The 21,217-nt window shown below is 38.1% G+C and overlaps 1 protein-coding gene across 1 annotated transcript in view; it reads left to right on the top strand.

The window, feature by feature from the left end:
* Positions 1–21,217, top strand: part of CRPPA (CDP-L-ribitol pyrophosphorylase A) — a 301,401-nt gene that overhangs the window by 14,049 nt on the left and 266,135 nt on the right. Inside the window, exon 2 of the mRNA XM_047695505.1 lies at positions 5,157–5,433. Coding sequence (XP_047551461.1) covers positions 5,157–5,433 — 277 coding nt within the window. The remainder of the gene's footprint in view (positions 1–5,156; positions 5,434–21,217) is intronic.

Raw genomic sequence — 21,217 nt, 5'->3', positions numbered from 1 at the left:
AAGCCTGCTTCTCCCCCCCCCCCGGCCCCCTCCCCACCCCTGCCACTCTCTCTCTGCCTACTTGTGATCTCTTTGTCTGTCAAATAAATAAAATCTTTAAAACACTTTGCTCTTTAGAGTATCCTACAACTTTTGGAAATAGTCAAAGGCTATGGGTATATCTAATTATTTACATCTATTTTGACTGGCTTTGTTTGGAAATTATTTTATAGCTCTTTGAAGGCATTCTTGTAAAATTGGAATTTGTCTTTGGGAGTTCATTAATTCATTGACTCATTGTGCAGATATTTGAATGACTAGTCTAGTAATGTCTCGCCTATCTCCTTCTTATTCAATATTAAGATTTAATTGAGAGTAATTTTTGTGAAAAAAAGCAACATGAGGCCTTTACAGTTGCTTTGGAGCTATTTTTATGGTAAAATTCACTATGAAAAGAGATGAACAGCGTAAGGTACAAGTTAAGCTCTTGCCTATAGAACAGTCTTGCCTACTGATTAACGAGCATGTACTTAAAGGTTCTCTAAAAAAATGAAACCAAAAACTTTAATGTGATGTCATATTAATAAACTGAAACATATTTGATCACTGTTAATAATTCTTTCCTCTAAACTCAGACAAATCATAGACCATTATGTCAAATACTTTAAATGAATCCATGAATAGAGAAAAGGCTTAAGCATGTAAACTAATAATTTATTCCTTTCTAATTATTTAAGTCTTCTCTATTCATGGATTCACTTAACAGATATTTAGTAACATATGGTCTGTGAGGTCAGGAATTCTGCCAGTCTTGGTTCATTATTATATCACAATTGTCTAGTATACTGCCTGGAAAATGTTAGATGTTTATTTTTGCTTGAAGTACAGGAAATTACAGGAAACTCGACATTTTGACCACAAATGCAACAATATTATATGGTTCATCACTAATAAGATGAACGAAGTGCTAGAGACACAGTAGATGTGGACATGCTCTCTTTGCTCCTGGATTTTGCCACATCCTTCTCAGAGACTATTAGTACATTGGCAGTAGTATGTGCTCCAAATTCAGACTTGGGTCCACCCAGGTCCTTTCATTTCTTAAGTGTGAGATTATGGTCAGGCCACTGCTTCTGTGCTATCTATAAAGTGGTGATAATAGTGACTTCTTGCAATCAGATAGATTTTGCAGGCTAGTACTCTACACAGTATGTGTCACCTAGCAAACCATCAGTTGTCGTTGCTGTTAATATTACTAATACTAATTGGTATAGAATGTGCCAAGCTATAAGGCGTAGGCTCTGTTTTCTATGAGTTGGCTTCTTAGTGAGGGAGATAGAAAAGGCAAACTGTAGAGCATGATACTAAGTGTCTCTAGCAGTAAGAGTACACTGGGAGGGGAGACCAGGGATGCTGCCCCCAGAATGACTACTAAAGCTTCCTAGGGGAAGCCATATCTGAACTGATAGGTGAACAAGTGGGACTGAGCCTCCCACGGTCCTCCCAACCCAGGATTGGTGATAGGTGTGCTGGGAAGTGAAGGAGGTAGTATAAGTCAAGACTTGCGTGTGTGAGAAAATGCCCTCTGAGTAAGAGGGGTATGGGGAAGATGAAGTGGTGTAGGGATAAGTGGACTGAGGTCAGATTTTGAAGGGCCCAGCTCAAAAATGAGCAGGGGGTGACCTTCAGTTTGCGTGTGAGAAAAATCCTCCGGGAGTGGTGAGAATGGGTTGTGTTGGGATAAGATGAGAGGAAGATAGGCTAAGAGAATGATGCAATAAACAGGGATTAAGTGCCTTGATCACAGCTGTGTCTGTGAAGACAGAATCTTGGGAAGCTCCACATTTAGGGGACACGGACTGTCACTTGTCACTTGCAGAGGGGCTTTAAGTACAGTGTAAATTCTAAACTGGTAAGTATGCTGTGATCAGTTAGGTTTGCAAGGGAAGGAATGGGGGATGGATGGGCTACAAACTGAAGAGCAACCCACACTGAGTCTTTTTCCCTAATTCTTTCTATTGCCTGCCCATAATAATCCATATGCGACTCTGGTATTCTGTGAATATTACTGCATTGTCTTAGTTTACTTGTGATTGAAATTCCCCACAGTGTCTAGCAAAACATGAGTAACCCTGGCCTTAGAGCAGCCTAATGTTCTAGAAATGAAGGTAAGGATTCAAATGACTCAAAATGCAACCACATCACATAGGGAAATTTAAACTCATTACTAACCAGGTTACTGAAGAGCTTCTTGCATTTTCATAACCCTTGAGACAATACTGTGTTGTCAGATTTACACTCTTTCTGGTAGATAAGACTGACCATGGTCATTTACCAAGAGATTAGTGTTTATTTGGTACTAGGTGAAAAGCAATGGGCAAAACAGATGTTGTCCCTGCCATCATGGAACCTACCTTCTGGAAGATGGAATGTTTTCTTTTGATGAAGAATGGTAAAACTATTTAAAGTACTGAGCATCATGCCTATATTATATTATAATTATTTCCCATTTAAGCGATAGTAGAGGAGGAGGACTTACAGCAGGTTAAAACTTGACTAGGGCTCAAACCATAGTAAATGGTTAATCTAGGTTAGCTATTTAATATTCTGTCATAATTGATTTGTTTTGCCAATCTTACTAGGTTATTATCTCTAATTTATCTCTTAAATGCTATCTACAAGCTCAATTTGGTAGTCGGCTGTAATCACTGTATTCCCCAGAATGCAGCAGCAGCTCCCTTCTATCTGGTCTACTTGCATCCTTTCTCTCTACTAAATCTCTTCTCCACCTTGCAGCAAAAGTAAAATTGAGGCTCCTAAATTCATTTACTATTGCTGCTGTTAAAAGAAAAAAACAGTCCATGAACTGAGTGGCTTAAAGCAACATGAATTACCTTGCACTTCTGTTAAATCAGAAGAGTCGAAAGTTTGAAATAGGTTTCACTGGGCCAAAACTTAAAGGTGTTGGCAGTGCTGCGTTCATTCTGGAAACTCTAGGGACAATCCATTTACTTACCATTTTCTAGTTTCTGGGGATCATTCACATGAACTTGTGGTGGTCCTCTATCACATTGAGCAGTGCTTCTGTTAATTCCTCTCCTCTTTTGACTCTTCTGCCTCTTGTTCATGTGTAAGGACTCCTATGATTATGTTAGACCTACTCAGGTAGTCCAGAATGATTCTTCCATCTCAAGGTCCTTAACTTAATCACTTCCGTGAAGTTCATCTCTGTGTAGGGTTATACCTTCACAGGTTTGGGGAATTAGGAGGTGGTCCTCTTTAAGGGGGCCTTTCTGTCCTAAAACAATGCCTAGAACATTTGGGTGGGTGAGCTTTTTTTTTTTTTTTTAAGGTGTAAATGTCCTTTCCTGCATAAAGGTTTTCTGTGGCTTTCTATTATAACATTAAAACCCATAACATGGTCTATGATGTCCCCATGGCCTAGCCCAGTCTTGCTCTTGCTTGGACCTCTAGCCTCTTCATAGGCTTTCCCCCTTGCTTAAAGGATGTGACTCCAGTGGTTTCCCGGCCCTCAGGATGTTGCCATGGCCTTTGCTTCCAGCAGTCTTTTGTACCCCTTTCTGTTTCCCCTGCCACCACTCACCATCTGGATCCTACAGCAAATTCAGCTTCCTTAGGAAGTATCATCCTGGCCTTCCCTGTGCTGGTCAAAAAGTCCATTTGCTTGCAATCCTGGAGCCTGGCTTTCTTCATAGCACTTGATCACAGCTTGTATTTGTTCTTTGGTGTTCTTTGATCCGTAAACTCTGCAAAGGCAGTGTTTATTTTCATTGTGTACTCAGTGCTGATCATTGATTCAGTGTGCAATAAGTACTTATTAAAGAAATGGACTTAAAATGAAAAGGCAGTGTGCCTATAAAGTAGCTCTTAGTGTGTTCATCTCTGTACTATTGTAGCCACAGGCACAGCGGGGTTTCGGATTATGGGAAGGGTTGATTGAATAACTGAAGATCGGAGTTTAATAATTGAGTAAATCAACTGAATGTTCATATAAACAAAGTTAATTTCACTAAGTAATTTTCAGACCCTTCCATTTTGTAAAAATGTGCATAAGACTTGAACTATCTAGCATGAACATGTAGCATGTCATAGTCTAAGAGTTCTTCAAAAGATGTTTTTGAGGGGCACCTGGGTGGCTCAGTGGGTTAAAGCCTCTGCCTTCGGTTCAGGTCATGATCCCAGGGTCCTGGGATCGAGCCCCGTATCGGGCTCTCTGCTTAGCAGGGAGCCTGCTTCCTCCTCTCTCTCTGCCTGCCTCTCTGCCTACTTGTGATTTCTCTCTGTCAAATGAATAAATAAAATCTTTAAAAAAAAAAAAGATGTTTTTGAGTTCTATTAAATTTTAAAGTGACCTTCCTTCAGAGTTGATAGCATGGGTCAGAGGCAGTTTGCCTGATTTGGGCCTGTTGGCGGTGGAACATAAGAGCTTAATGACATTAAGCTCTGTTAGCACTGGTGTTCAAGAGAAGTCAGCCAAGATGTAACACAGTTGCCACTCAACACTGTGGACTGTGAGAGCAATAGGTCAGGAAGTCTTTAGGAAAATGTTGTACAATAGAAGAATGGCTCAATACTTTGTATGACTCAATAGGTTAATTCTTTAATTTTATATTTTATTATAAAGTTTATTATTTTGAGTCCCACTTGTATTTATACAGTCTTAGTTGCCCTATTAAGGGCAACTGTTAAGCTATAATGTTTTACCTTTACCTATGTAGGCAAAGTTTGTGTTAGATAAGTGTTCCAGTTTTTTTTAATAATTTTATGAACTTAGAGACAGACTTTTGAGACTGTTTCTATTCTATTGAACAAATAATTTGGAAAGAATCAATTTAAAGGCCTATTATGTATTCTTTTTTCTTGATGTACTGATAGTCTAATTCAAACTTAATTACTGAGGAATCTGTATGTGTTGTAGGATATCTATATAGATGTAATGTTTTATAGTCCATAGTGAAATTATATCTGTTATTATGTAGAGTATGAAATATTGATCAGCTTCTTTACTAGACCTGATAAAATGCATCAGACTGATTTACTTTAGCATTCAGTTTTCCATACCCCTAAGAAGTTACAGTAGTACTTATTCACTTTGTTACTAGCTTAACTCGTATAAGGCCCAGTTTATGTTAAATGTATGCACATTTTTCTTTTAGGGTATGTTGGATAAAAGACATTGTTGTGGCAGTAACTGGAGAGAACATGGAAGCGATGAAAGGTATCATTCAAAAGTACAAGCATCAGCGCATCTCTCTGGTTGAAGCTGGAGTAACCCGCCACAGGTCAATTTTCAACGGGCTAAGAGCACTGGCAGAGGACCAGCCCAACTCTAAACTCTCTAAGCCAGAAGTTGTGATAATCCATGACGCTGTGAGACCATTTGTGGAGGAAGATGTCCTTCTCAAAGTTGTCACAGCTGCTAAGGAACATGGGGTAAGTGGTTAAACTTCTGAAAAAGGATAAAAGGGACAAATACTGTAGTAAGTGTTAACTTGTTGGATTTTGATGAAATCATATTTAGATGTCCGTTTGTTTAAAACAGGCATGTTGACTTAAAGACATAATGCAAAATTTTTTAGGAAGCTTGGCATATTCTGAGACTGTACTAGAACTTATATTTTCTTAGAGTCCCTCATTGTAACATGAGCTTTTTTACTACATGAAGACATGTAGTAATGTCTTCAGAGTATAGTTGTGAATGTACACTGAAGGAATGAGAAGCATTGTGCACTTACCTGAAGATACCTAAGAAAACTCTCAAGTCTAAGATGCACATAATAATAAAAAATCTGACTCATCACACCCGAATTGTGTTTTGAGTTTTCGGACGTGGTTTACTTTCCAGCATAGATAGCCAGACAAGATTTTCACACCGTTTAAAGTAAAATGTTTTAGGATGACACAGAATTCTGTGTACAAATTCACCAGAACATAGGATAGCCAAAGCCATATTATAATCTCTAGAACATCTTTGTTTTGTTCTTATATTACTAGATAAAATCCTAAAAATAAGTTAATAGGTTTATAGTCTAAATTGGAGACAGAATGAGAGTTGCTGTACACATTTGGTACAGCATGATAGCAACAGGCTGTGGAGTGGGACACGTGTAGGCCCAGTTCTCAGGCTTTCTAATTAGTGGTATATGAGCACCTTGCGCAACCTCTTCGAGCCCCTTTGCCTTGTAAAAATACAGATGCTAATCCTTGTGGTTTTTTTAGGTGTTGGAAATTAGGTGTTAACTACTCAGTAGAGTGCTAAGTACTTAAAAATGAGAAGGTATTAAGATGAATTACAACATCTAGGATTGTAGACAAATGGAAGGAGTCCTCTAAGCCTTCTTTGCCATGTGGGTGGTGAGTTAAAAATTACCCATCTGGAAAAGATAGTGTGCGATTTCTCTTTAGTTTCCTATATGCAACTGCAGTCTCTTCCTCAGGGAATTGTTGCTAATGTAATCTCCTCTCCCTATAACATGAATTCCTTTTAAACCTGTATAAGAATTCTGTAAATCAACGAAAACCTTTTTCTTCAATGCAACTTAAAAAAGATACATGGAGTGTATCTTGATGGAGTGAAACTTGAGATAGAGGTTATGTTAGGTGATGTCAAAACTGGATCAGGGCTCCTTCCTGTTCTGCAGGCCCCTCAGCCATGCTAGAGGCCATGTGATCAGCTAGAAGTGCCCAGAGAAGGAATGAAGCAGCACAGGATTTAGAACTTTGAGGAATTAGAAACCTGACAAATTCCTTAAGCTCCTAGGGAGCACTAGATAGTTGGGGCAGATAATTAAAAATTTATAGTACCTGGTGAGTATAATTAGATGTCTTTGCCTTTATTACCTTTTGGGCAACTTTTATGCTCACTATAGAAATTACACATTTGGAATTTTTGGTCAGTTACTCTTTTTGAGATCTTATTTCTAAGCTTGTCAGTAAAGTGACAGTTTTGGTAGTGGGTCTGAAACTGAAGAGGACTCTCCTCCTGCTGCAGTTATAAGCCAAGATACCCAGTATAAGTGGTGACTTAATGAGACATTAACATGTACAGAAGTTATTGACTTTTTTGGTTGTAGATTTGTGGAAATTTTTTACTATATTTATAATTAACATTGATCAGAATAACGTATGTACTATGTATATGATTAAAACTTACATGATATTTTTGTGAACTCGCTGAAAATTTTAAGAAGCTGGTTTTAAGTGGAATCTTCACAATTTATTTTGGAGCTTTAGAAACCTGGTGTCTGCTCGAAATAATATCTTGTTTTGATGGTGTTAGGGAATAAATTTCAAGAAAGTAGCGAGTGAGTTTCATACAGATACGTGAAATCCTTAACATGCTCGTGGAGTTAATGAAGGAACCAGGCACATGTTAGAATTGGAGAAGCACACCTTTTTGTGAAGCAATACTAAAATGAACTCACATAGACAAAACTGCATTTTTTTTCCCCCATGTGAGGGGTGTCAAACCTCCACTGGGCAGAGTTTATTTGCATCTTTATATGCAAGAATGATTTTGCATTGCTGTCAGTTACCTATAACTTGCGAAGGTTGTAAAAGAGCTCAAAGGCAATGGAAGGTTACATTCAACTAATCCAGAAGGGTTGTCTCTAAACAATACATAGTTTTTCAATGAAGATACTCAGTATCTCTTGGTTATCCTAAGTTATAAAGGTTAGGCTAGCGACCTAACAACCTTATACCCAGGTATTACTTCATGCCAACACTTTCACACTGTTTTAATTTCTAATCGTAAAAACTAAGTGGAGTTGAGGCTTGGCACTCGTAGTTGAAGTTTTGTGTTGGAAAGGAATGACACCTTCTTAGCCTATAGGCATTAAATTGCCCAAGACTGGTCTGAATTGGATACCATCCCAAGGCAAGAAAATGGTGAAGACTTCGCTTAGTCAGAGATACTAAACCACTTGTTTTCCATGGCTTCTTTTGAACTAATTCTCCTTTATTCCCTTAAATCGTGTTACATAGATTCTTAATGGATTCTCTTTTGTTCTCTTAGCTCTCAACTTTGAGGCTGTACCCAAAGGTCAGACAGCACCTAGAGGGCATACATGTTAAAGGGAATTGCGAAATTTTAACTTCTTCGTTTAAAATACATTTTCAAATTGGAGATAGATTACCTCAGAATACTAAAATGTCCCAAATTAAGGCTGATAATTGAGTTATCTGCATACAGGAACTCAGAACTGTCACCAGAACTCAGGTTATCTTACCTCCATAAGCTTCGTTTCAGGGTTCCATGGAGGGGAGAAGACTTTAATACAGCTAGCAGGTAAATCTTTTCAGGGTTATTTCTGCCTTTCATGTGATCACTTGCTGGGGTATAAATTTCTAAGTTTATAAGTATTTTCTCTTTCCCAGTACTTTGAAAATATATCATTGTGTCCTTGCTTTAATTTTGCTTGTGAGAAGTCTGTTGACCAGTATACTAGTGTCCCATTACCAGTCTTATTGTGTCCCTTGAAAGTTACCTACATTTTCTGTCAGGCAGAATTTATTGTTATTTATTTTATTCAAGTTTTTGTTTAAATTCCAGTTAACGTACAGTGGAATATTAATTTCAGTCGTAGAATTTAGTGATTCATCACTTCCATACAACACTTGGTGTTTATCATAACAAGCGCCCTCCTTAATCCCCATCACCCACTTACTCCCCCAACCCTCCTCTAGTAACCCTAAGTTTATTCTCTATAGTTAAGAGGCTTTCCTGGTTTGTCTCCTTTCTCCCCCCAGTATGTTCACCTGTTTTGTTTCTAAAATTCCACATATGAGTGAAATCATATGGTATTTGTCTTTGTCTGATTGACTTACTTCACTCTGTATAATACTATCTAGCTTGATCCATGCCCTAGCCAATAGGAAGATTTTTTTTTTTTTTTTTGGCTGAGTTATATTCCATTGCACATATATACCACATCTCCTTGATCCATTCCTCAGAAGATGGATGTTTGGGCTCTCTCGATAGTTTGGCTATTGATAATGCTGCTATAAACATCAGGATGCATGTTTCCCTTTGAACCTGTATTTTTGTATTCTTTGCGTAAATAACTTGTAGTGTGAGTGCTGAATCCTAGGGTAATTCTATTTTAAACTTTTTCAGGAACCTCCATACTGCTTTTTTAGAGTGTACTAGCTCTAAGAGGTATCCACATTTCTCTGCATCCTTGCCAATACCTGTTGTTTCCTCTGTTGTTAATTTTAGCCATCCTCACAAGTGTGAGGTGATATCTCCTTATAGATTTGATTTGAATTTCCCTGATGATGAGTGATGTCAAGCATCTTTCATGTGTCTGTTAGCCATCTGTATGTCTTCTTTGGACAATATCTGTCCAAACTCTTTATCTCTCCTTCTATTATGAATGATAGCTTTGCTGGATATAGTATTCTTGGCTGCGGATTTTTCCCTTTTAGCACCTTGAAGGTGCCATGCCACTGTCTTCTGGCTTGCCAGGTTTCTGTGTGGAGATCTGTGGCTAGCCTTATGGGTCTTCCTTTGTAAGTTAAGGACGTATTTTGATGATTTGCAGTTTTTTTCTTTTTAACTTCATTTTGCAAATTTACAGTATATCCTGATGTGGCATGTTTTTGTTGATTTTTAATAAGAATTTTCTGTGTCTCCTGGATTGGGATCTCTGTTTTCTCTCCTGATCAGGGAAGTTTTCAGCTATTTCTTCAAATAAGCCTTCTGCCTCCTTTTCCCTGTCTTCTTCCACTGGGCCTCCTATGCTATGAACCTTACTATGTTTGATGGAGTTACTGAATTCCCTAAGTCTACTCTTGTGATCCATAATTCTTCTCTCTTTCATTCAACATTGTCTATAACTTTTATCTTCTATATCACTTACTCATTTCTCTGCTTCTTCCATCCTTGTGGTCATTACATCCATTTGGTTTTGAATTTCAGTACTGCTGTTTTAATTTCTGCCTGATTGTTTCTTAACTCCTTTCTTCTCTGTTGTAAGGTTCTTCCTGATGTCTTCCATGTTTTTCTCAAGCCTAGAGAGTATCCTTATTATGGTTACTTTAAATTCCCCACCAGTCATATTACTTGTATCTGTTTTGATTAGATTTCTGGCCACTACCTTTTCTTGTTCTTCCTTTTGGAATGAATTCTTCCATCTTAGCATTTTTATAGGTCTCTGTCATCTTGTGTGTGTTAGAAAAGCCTGTTATGTTGCTACTCCTGAGAGTAATGTCTTTATGAAGAAGAGATCATATAGTTTCTAGGACCTGGTGCTTCAGGGAGTGTCTCTGGTATGTATTTGATGCTCTGTGCTCTGCTGCTGAGTTTTGGCTGCTCTGACCCTCAGGTCAGTCATCTGCAGAGGCTCTCCTGGCCTGTAGTGGGCAGTGTTAGAACCTTGGCTAGAGTGTGGCAAGTTTAAACTAAATGTGCTCTGGTCTGCTTGTTAAATGAGACCTGATACTACTTCCACTGACACTGAAACCTTGTAGAACTCTATGGTTGGAAGATGTGATATGCACGGATGGAGGGGTGGGCTGTGCTAGTCGTCTGGGGGGAGGGTCTCACCACGATGGGATGGACACAGGTTTTACCTAGAAGGGCAGTCACACCAGAGCCCAGGGGCATGGAATTTGCACAAAGCAGGCTAAACAGCCAGTGTCTGGGCTGGCTGTCCTCAGTAGGTGTCTCTGCATCTATGCAGAGGGGTGGAGGAGGGAAATGGTGCCCACTGACTCCTTTGTCCCTAGAGAGTTTTGGAAACTCTACCTCTCACAGATGCTAGAAGAGCAAACGCTTTTCTTCCTTTGTGCCTTAGGTGATCCTCAAATCATGCAGTATTCCCCAGGGTTGTCTCCAGCAGCAGGGCAGTGCCCTGGGGCTCTATTCCAGCCTGACCTCTAAAAAAGTCAACTTTGAGCCCCCGCTGGTTGTAAAAACTCCATAGACAACCAGCCTGTCTAGTTTTTCCAGCCAGTGGCTTTTGGGAAATATTCTCCTCCTGCATTCCCCTCTGCAATCTTGTCTCTCTCTTTGAGCTCCCTCTGTGACCAGGGCTCCCTCACCTCTACAGTACTTATGAAGCGTTTCTTCCCAAATGACATCTCCACACTGTGTGCTTTCCTCAGTGTGGCCTCTTCTCTGACTCTAGTGGTGCAGTTGTTCTGTCAGTAATCAGGTCTATTTCTTGGGCATTCAGAACGATTTGGTAAGTATCTAGTTATGTTAGAGGGATGAGGAAAGTCTAGGGTCCTCCCAACCCACTGCTGTCTTAGCTGTGGAGTGTCTGTCAGGTGGATTTTAAAGTCCCTTATTTTTCTCAGGTAATGTGCACTCCCTCTAATATGTGACTAGATAAGAATTTTTTTTTTGTCTCTTGCTTTGGATTTATTCAGGAATTTTGATTTATATCTTACCATTTCTAGAAACCTCTGTACCATTATCCTATAAGTATTGACCTTGCCCCATTGCTCACCCTACAGCTTTATCTTTTACTTCTACATCACTGTATGTATGGTAAACCTTACCCTGTCCTCTTACCACCTGTGTGTGTGTGTGTGTGTGTGTGTGTGTGTGTGTGTGTGTGTGTGTGTGTGTGAGGGTGGTTTCTTCTGGAGAACTTCAGTTTTCATTTTTTCAGCCCTAATGTAATCTCTTGTTGAAGTAGTCTTCAATTAAAAATTCAATTTCTAGAAGTTTGACTCAGTCCTTTTCAAATGTTATTGGCCTCTTTTTTCTTAGGATTATGTATTCTGTTTTTCAGTGTTTAAAGATGAATATTTAATACATTATAGCTAATGTAATTTTTTGTAGTTTTTCACTTCATTTGTTCACTTGTGATTTGTTTTGTCCTCTGTTGAGTAAACTGTATTGTAGGCCCAGGTTTGGCAAGACAATGTAAGTAGGAGTCCTTTGGACATGGGATGAGGATGTGTTTCTGGAACAGATTTGTGTTGGTTCTGCTGGGGATCCCAAGGGCTTTACCATTTAGGGATCTCTTTATGTTAATTTTTGGCTTGAGGTTTTATCCATCTTATGGTAATGTTAAGCCAAAATGTGAACTCACATCAAATTAAGGTAACAGGGAGATTCCCCTCCCTGTCAGAATCCCAGCCAGGACAGCAGAGAATTCTGTGCAGTGTTACCACACTGGATACTTGTACTTTGGGTGGTTTACCTTTTAAATGGTTACATGCATCTTTATGTGAGGACCACAGTTCTAACTGGCCAAGCATGGGCTCAAAATGTCAGTCCTCATTCCTTCTCACTTGTTTAAACTAAAGCCTCTTACTAACCTAAAGCATCTCTGCTATTTTCCTTGGATTCTGGCTCTGAGGTTAGTCCTAGGGACTTATCCAGTGAGTCCTCATTCTGAAAAACTTTGTAAAAAAAACCTTTAAAAGTCACACTGGGGAAAAAAGCTGTTAGTAACATTTCTCCTGAACTACTTAAATAGCAAGATGTTTTGCAAGATAATTTGTCAGCCATTCTGCTGAAAGTACAAGAGTTTTTTTTTTTTTTTTAAGATTTTATTTATTTGTCAGAGAGAGAGGAGAGCGAGCGAGCACAGGCAGGCAGAGTGGCAGGCAGAGGCAGAGGGAGAAGCAGGCTCCCCGCCAAGCAAGGAGCCCGATGTGGGACTTGATCCCAGGACGCTGGGATCATGACCTGAGCCGAAGGCAGCTGCTCAACCAACTGAGCCACCCAGGCGTCCCTGAAAGTACAAGAGTTTTACTAAGTATAAATTCCTTGTATATTTCTGAATAATTAAAAGTCCAGAGGTGAAAAAGCAGTTTTGTTTTAAGAGAGATGTTGGCAGGGGCGCCTGGGTGGCTCAGTGGGTTAAAGCCTCTGCCTTCGGCTCAGGTCATGATCTCAGGTTCCTGGGATCAAGCCCCGCATCGGGCTCTCTGCTCAGCAGGGAGCCTGCTTCTCCCTTCCTCTCTCTCTGCCTGCCTCTCTGCCTACTTGTGATCTCTGTCTGTCAAATAAATAAATAAATAAATCTTAAAAAAAAAGAAAAGATCTTGGCAAAGGTAAAATAAGTTGGAACACAGAAATGTGAGAATCATGTTAGGACTTCTAAACTAGCTATCATATTCGAAGAACTGCCCGGAATAACATGAATATGAAAATGACAGTGTATCAAGGAAGCAACCTCCTCGAGATGTGCTCCTGAGGGAAGACACTTCCTTAATTACTTGCATGAATTTAAACCCTCTGTTTTTGTATCTCTAATCATGTTTCATCTTCTCTTCCCTAATCAGCTTCTGACAATAACAGTCACATTTATTGCTCCTGCTTCAGTTTATTCCTCTGTGCACAGCAATCTGGTGTTTTTCTTCTCTGATTGCTCTGTCCAAACTCACCTGTGGCTTTTCAATTCCCAAATTAGATATGCATTTTTAGTCTGTTGTAAAATAAGGAACTTGACTGGCTTTTATACTTGGTTCCTTGTAGGGAGAATGGAAATAACTGGGATTGTCTGAGTATTAGGATGGTCGTTATTTTTTATGAGCCCCATTGCACTCCCCTGACGGTCATCAGAAATACTAATGGTTTCTAATTACCAATGGTGATTGGAGATTTGAGGCTTTGAATCAGCCTTACCTCTGGGAGAGAAGAATTGGGCTGGAGGCTGAATTCAACCACATGGTCAGTGATTCAGTTACTCACACTGCCAAAATGATTTCCCAGTAAAAATCTTGGATGCTGAATGAAGCTCAGGGGGGCTACCTGGTTGAACAGTTGTGTGCTGACAACATAGCACTTGCTTATTCGACGAGGAGAGGACACCCAGGAAGCTATGTTGTGCACTCTCCCAAACCCTACCCTGTGTCTCTCTTCATTTATCTGCTCTGATAAAATATCCTTGGTCATAAATGTGTAATCTGAAGTGATTACAATAAAAATGCCGTCCTAATCATTTTCTCGAGTTCCAGGAGTTTTGATGAACCTCAGTGGGGGCTGTGAGGACCTCCTGGACTTGGAGCCAGTGGGTCAGGAGTGTATGTGGTGTGAGAATCCCACTTGTGTCTGGTGTCTACAGTAATAGCAGTCTGGTTGTGAACTGTGGGGGTTGTGGCTGATAGTAGAAATGAATCGTATTCTAATACACCAGTGTATACAGAGTGGCTTCATTAATTTTGACAGTTTTAACCAGATCTTCCTTCTGCAACTTTCTCTACCTTGTCTTCTGTGACTCTAGTCCTTACCACTTTTTTCTTGACTGCTTTTTTCAGATCAATCTTCCATAAACATCCCCTTTAGCTTGTATCATAACTCAACAAAGTACTTCTGAGCAATGAAAATCATGCTCACATTACTTAATTGAAAAAATGACATACAGTAAAATTTGCTTTGGGGAAGGTACATAGTCTGAGTGTTTATATCTGTATAGAGGATTGTAATCACAATAGAACTTTCTCACACTACAAAGAATTGCTTCCTGGTGCTGCTCGGTACTCAGACCCTTGCTCTGTTCCTAATCCCTGTCAACTACGGATACTGATGTGTTCTCTGTCCCTATGTTTTTTCTCTCTTCCAGACTACTGTATGAAAAGAATGCTACAGCATATAACTTTGTGAGATGATTATTCTACTTGGTAAAAAGCATTTACATGTAACCATTTTAACTACTACTTGACATGTTCTTTCCAAAATCTCTCATGCTATACCTTCTCTGCTATAATTCCAGACCTTGTATGTTCAACTTCCAGCTGGACAGAACCACTTAAATTTGCTTTTTTCAGCATGTCTGAGATCATGTGTAGGTCTGAATTCATTAATTCTCCCTGATCTCTTTCCTTGAATTGGCTTCTGGATACAAGGGGGGAACCATTGATTTCCTGTCTTTCCCCTCACCCCTAAGAGGAAATAACCTAAGACTTGAAGTTTACAAAGATCGCTGTCTCCCTGGTTTAATATTTGGAGTACAGGAGGAGATTGAGGGAGCTACAATTAGTTTGGGATCTGCAGTATTGATTGAGCTGAATGATGAAGGTCCATTTCAGCCAATTGAAACAGAGAAGTACAGATTGGAAAAAAATGTTGAGGGAACTGGATTGGCTGGACCTGATGGGACAACGTGAGTCATAAGGTAATAAGACATGTGTATTTTTGTATGATTCAGTTTCTCTTTGCCGTTCCCTGCCAGTAGACCTGATTTTCTTTTCTTCTAAAATTCTTGTGCTCCTGACCTCCCTGCGTCCTCCCAAGATTTTGTGAAATTAGTTCAGACACTGAATTGCTTGTCAAAACTCGGCAGACCTACTTACTGATGGCTATAGTACTTAAAGAGTTTCTTTTTTAATTGTTTTTTTAAGATTTTATTAGAGAGTGAGTGAGCTCACAGGAGCAAGGGGGGGGGCAGAAGGAGAGGGAGAAGCAGAGTGCATTCTGAGCAGGGAACTCCAATGCTGATCCCAGGACCCTGAGATCATAACCTGAACCTGAGACAGATGCTTAACTGACTGAACCACCCAGGTGCCCCTAATTAAAGAGTTTCAACTGCTTGTGAGCTAATCAGCACTTGACCAAGGTGCATCTTACTGCTTACCTCATGAAAGACTCTCCTATGCTTTATATTGGATGGTTTTTCCAGTATTTAAGGCAAAAGGGAATTTTATAAACTTGGAAACCTTATTATTATTTTTTTTTTCTATACCTGAATATGGAAGTGGCACAGTATTTCTCAACCTTGGCACAACTGACATTTTGGGTAAGATACTCTCTGGGGGGCTATACCATGTCCTGTAGGATGGTTAACAACATTAGTTTTTAGTTAGAAAATCTGACTCCTTTTCTGAAGAGAAACAGCGTAATTTAATAACCAGAAACTCTGACATGGGGGGGGGTGTGAGTGTGTGGGCAATCTGTGTTTTACAGCAGGGCTATACTTAGTAATGATTAAAGAACACTTCAGAAGTAAAAGTTAATATGTGTACATCAGGAACAATATACTCATTGATTACCCAGTATTAGAAATTTATGGAAAGTATTTTGGACTTATTTTAAAAGAGCTGAAAAATGACTTGACAGATGATGATATTTTCCAAACAAAGTATCATAAGTAGAATTGACCTTGGCTAACAGTAAGTTGTGCTGGTTTTCTACTGGTTAGTTTTGAACATGATCAAATGTGTTGAAGCTCAGAATTCAGTATTAGGTGGGTGTCAGGTAATACATGCTCCTGGGCCATTGGATTCTGTATCTTACTGGAGGGAAAGAAATGTTGGTATTAAGTCCTACACCTAAAGAAGCCATTTAATTTGTGAAAAAGCAGTGAGTTCTGATTATTTAGTGGGAAAGTTGAGACTTTCACAAAAGTTGAAGTGCCCAGGGCACATGGTGAATTACTCCCTGACTACTATGGAATGAGGTAAAACTTGATCTGTTCTTGATGTTGAAAAGGCTACTGCATGAGAAGGGTTTTTTTTTTTTTTTTTGCTTTTTAAAAACTACTACTCCTGTATATTCCATGTATTACTCTCAAAGTTGGAAGGAGCGCAGATCAAGGAACCATGGTATGTCTAGGGCTTAAAATGCAATAAAGCTTATTAAACATTCAGAACATTCAAGAAGAACACTTGAGATCATTTTAGATATAAGTTAAATGGTACTACTTTGATTTTCATGAATTAAAGTTGAGTATATCAAATGAGGGTCTTATTTTTGCTGCATATCCTTTTCTAGGGGCACTTGCAGTGATGGAACAATTTGGACAGATTCTTATAACATGCTTGCATTTCTGTATTGAATATATTATTTTTTATGGAAGGAGATTGGAGGTAATCTGTTATCAAAATATAAAATAGTCAAAATCTCAAAATGGCCAATGATTACCTTTCGAGATGGGATTGTGTAAACATTTATTAAGTAGTCTTGGAATAAAGACAACTCCGCTAAATGAAATTGTAATTATATAGTCAAGATTTCTATAGTGCATTGTCATAGTTAGCTTGAATACAGATATGTGAGTAGGAATGCATGTCAGTACCTGCTCTGTGTATGGATAATTATTGTTTAAATGTGCTTTTAAAAGTAAACAAGAGGTGGGGTTCATTTTTCCACTTTGTTTGATTTGTATCTATGATGATATCCCTGCATTAACATGTGGAAATACTTGGATAGATTAGCTTGAGAGGCAGGTAATCAGTGTGGTGCTGAGCTGTTAAGCTTCCATTCAGGGCTTATTAGGCTAATTCCAAATGAGACAGTGTATTATTGGACAACTTCAGAATTATGCTTCATATAACAAACTATCCAGATGGCTCTATTGTAGAAGCAGCTAAATGACTCTGTCCATACTTGTGTCTTAATTTTGAACCTTTAAATTTAAGAAAAGATCAATATAACTGATTATTTGTCTGAATAAAAGTCTCTTTCTATGGAAATAGCTATGGAGTACATGCCTGGCAATTTTAGCATCTTTCTTCTCCATTTGTTTAAACCAGATAGCTGAGTGAGTGGTAATTGGAAGAAAAACAGGGTCAGCCAAAGAGTGTTTTTTTTGTTTTGTTTTGTTTGTTTTGACATGTGACCCTTTTCATGGGCATTTTATTGAGTAAGTGAGTAGTGACTTTGTATTTTAAGTGGTCTTCCTATTGTGTTCCTTGATATGACATCTCTAGGCTTCCATTAAACCAGAACCTTACTAAGTCTGGAATATTACATCCGAAATGTGGATGGTTTTTTTCTCTTGAGAAGTTTTTAGTAGTCAAAATGAGAGCCCATAAATCCCCTTTTAAAATTTCCTAACAGTGTAACATGAAAAGTGCTTTGGACACCTCTAGACCTACCACCTGAACATTATAGTCACTTTAAAACTATATACCGCCTTGGGGTGCCTGGGTGGCTCAGTGGGTTAAGCCTCTACCTTGGGCTCAGGTCATGATCTCAGGGTCCTGGATAGAACCCTCATTGGGCTCTCTGCTCTGCAGGGAGCCTGCTTTCCTCTCTGTCTCCGCCTACCTCTCTGCCTACTTGGGATCCCTGTCTGTGTCAAATAAATAAATAAAATCTTTAAAAAAAAACCCCCAAAAACTATATCCCTGCCTTGATCCTATTAATTTTCCCCATATGTATAAACATCCTGAAATTTGTTTTTATTCTTCTTTTTTTTTTAATCTTGTTGCATGTATCCCTAAAGGACATACTAGGTTTTTATGCTTTTTAATATCCCACTATAAAGTATAAAGGATAAAGGTCTGTATGCTTTTCAATTTCCCGCTATAAAGTATAAAGTAAAAAAAAAAAGTGTATCATTTAACTTCTGTTTTGCTTTTATTTTGACAGCACTTTTGCAAAAAAATACATTTAGGGAAATTATTCATATGAATCTTTGCAGCTATCATGTGTTTATGATCACTGCCTTATATCGCCATTCATCTATTTGTAGTTGGTGAACATGTTTAATTTTTGCCAGTGTAAGCATTGTTAGCATGAACATTATTATTGTCTTAAGTACATGAACAAGGATTTCACTAGCGTCAAGATAAAATGCATTTTACCATTTTGATCAGATGATGCTAAATTACTTTCTGAACATGTACAAATTCCCCTTGATAGAGTATAACAAGAGTTTGAGTTAAAGCCATATCCTTACCAATTGATTCTGTTAGACTGACTTTTTCCTAATCCAGTTAGTAGAAAATGCTTTCTCTCTGTAGTTTAATTTAGTCTTTTGTTAATATCTTGGGTAATTTTTCAAGTACTTAAAGATTTATATGTTCTCATTGATTTGTCCATGAGTCTTTTGCCCCTATTTCTGTTTTTTTTTTAAATTTTTAAATTTAAATTTTAGATACATATGTGTATTTTTCAAGTAAAAACTGATTTCTAGGTAACTTAGCTGCTTCAGCAGACTTTTGTTTGAAACTGACTAGGAGAAATGTGGTCCTACTTGGAAGATAGGTGTGATCAGAGGAGGAATGACTTGACTGGAGATGTCATAGAATGTGTGGACACTAATGAATATAGTTGACTGAAGAAATGAAAATTGATCAGGCAGCATAGAAGGAGTATTGTGGCTGTAGAGAAAGGAATAAGTGCCAGACAGTAGGTAGGGATGCTGGCTTCTGCAAAAGAGCTTGGGAATTTTTATAGTTCTCAGAGAATAAATTTTGAACTTTGTTGTTAAATCATATATGTTTTCTTTCTGACACTACTGTAAATAATTTTTTTCTTTTCCAGTGCTTCACCGCTAATGTAGAGATAGAAGTGATTTTTTTTTAATTGATCTTGTAGCTTTTTGCTGTATGTGTTTATTCCTAGTTTTTTTTTAAGGGAATTCATCAGAATTTTCTACACAATATTGTCTGCAAATGGAGATAGTGTCACTCCTTTTGGATGCCTTTATTAGTTTTTTTTTTTTCTTTGACTAATTTTCCTGATAGAACTTCCAGTACAATGTTTAACAGCTGTGGTGACAGTGGATATATTTCTGTTCCTGATATTAAAGTGAAAATACAGAGTATTTTCAAACATGATGTTACCTGTGGGTTTTTCATAATTGGCCTTTATTGGCTAGAGAAAGTTCTATTCCTAATTTTGTTGCATGTTTTTTTCATGAAGGAGTGCTGCATTTTATCAGATGCTCTTTCTGCATCTGTTGATGTGTTCTTGTTTTTGCCCTTTATTAAGGTGATAAATGACATTGATTTTTGGTATGTTTAATCAGTTTTGCATTCATGGGATAAATCCCACTTGGTTATGGTATGTAATACTTATTATATATTGCCAAATTTGGTTTGTTAGTATTTTGTTGAAGATTTATGCCTCTGTATTCATCAGGGGTTTTAGTCTGTAGTTTACTTTTATGTGATACCTTTGTCTGGTTTTGGTAGTACTTACATTACAGAGTGAGTTAGGAAGCATTCTCTGCTATATTACTTGCTGGAATAATGTGAAGAATTAGTATTGAAGAGGTTTTTTGTTTTGTTTTTTGTTTTTGGGGTAACCAGTGAAGCTGCCTGGGCTTTTTCCCCGTACAAAATAAAAATTGCTAATTGTGTTTTCTTACTTGTTACAGGTCCGTTCATATTGTCTATTGTTGAATCAGTTTTTGTAGTCGATACCTTTCTAGGAAACAGAAATTTCATCTAATTTGCCAAAATCCACTTGTTCATAGTTCTATATTCCTTATTTCTGTGAGGTTGGTAGAAACACCATCACTTTGATTCCTGATTTCACTAATTAGAATCCCCTCCCCCTCCCTTGGTTTGTCCAGTTAAAGGTTTGTCAATCATGTTAATTCTTTCAAAGAACTGATTTTGGATATTGATTATTTTTTTCTATTTTTATATTCTCTACTACATTTATTCTAATCTCTATTTACTACTTACACTTGATTTAGTTTGAGGGTTTTTTTTTTTGTTGTTGTTGTTATTGTTTCTTTCCAAAAAACTTAAGGTAGGAGGGTACCCTTTAAGGTAGAAGGTTTTTGCCTTGAGAAGGTCTCTTTATACATAGACATTCACAGCTATAAATTTCCCTCTTAGAACTGTTTCAGCCACATGCTGTGTTTCATACTGTATCTTTTCATCTCATTATCTTCTATTTTCCCAGTTTCTTCTTGGATTCATTATTAGCATGTTCACCTTCCACAGTTTTGAAATTCTGACATGTAGAAGTTTTTTGACAGATTTTTTTGAGGTATAATTGATATATAACATAAATTGCAGGTGTACAACATAAGGTTTCAACATTTGTTCACATTCTGAAATGATCACCAAAATAAGTTAACATCTGTCACCAGACATAGAGAATCCTTTCCTTAGGATTTTTAAGATCTCTGAGCAACTTGATACTATGGAGTATTAATCATAGTCCATGCTGTACATTATATCCCCGGGATTAATTTGTCACTGAAAATTTTACGTTTTGACTACTTTCACCCATTTTGCCCACCTCTGTCCTCTCACTTCTGCCCACTTCCAATCTGTTGTATCTTTGAGCGCCCCCTCCCCCCTTTTTTTGAATTACCTATGTAGGTGAGATCATAAGGTATTGGTCTTCTCTGACTTGGTTCACTTAACACATTGCCCTCGAAGTCCATCCATGTTGTTGTTGAAAATACTTCCTTTGTTGAAACAAGTTCTTTATAGCTGAAAAATATTTCCTTGTGGATATATGCAGCACATTTCCTTTATCCATTCATTGCTTGTTAGACCTTTCCATAATTTATCATTTCTATATGATGGTAGTCTCCCTCCCATTTTCTCAGACTTAACTGTT

The sequence above is a fragment of the Lutra lutra genome, chromosome 11, assembly GCF_902655055.1.
Source record: "Lutra lutra chromosome 11, mLutLut1.2, whole genome shotgun sequence".
NCBI lineage: Eukaryota > Metazoa > Chordata > Mammalia > Carnivora > Mustelidae > Lutra > Lutra lutra.
Note: the sequence above shows the minus strand (reverse complement) of the source record. Positions and strands in the feature narration are given on the sequence as shown.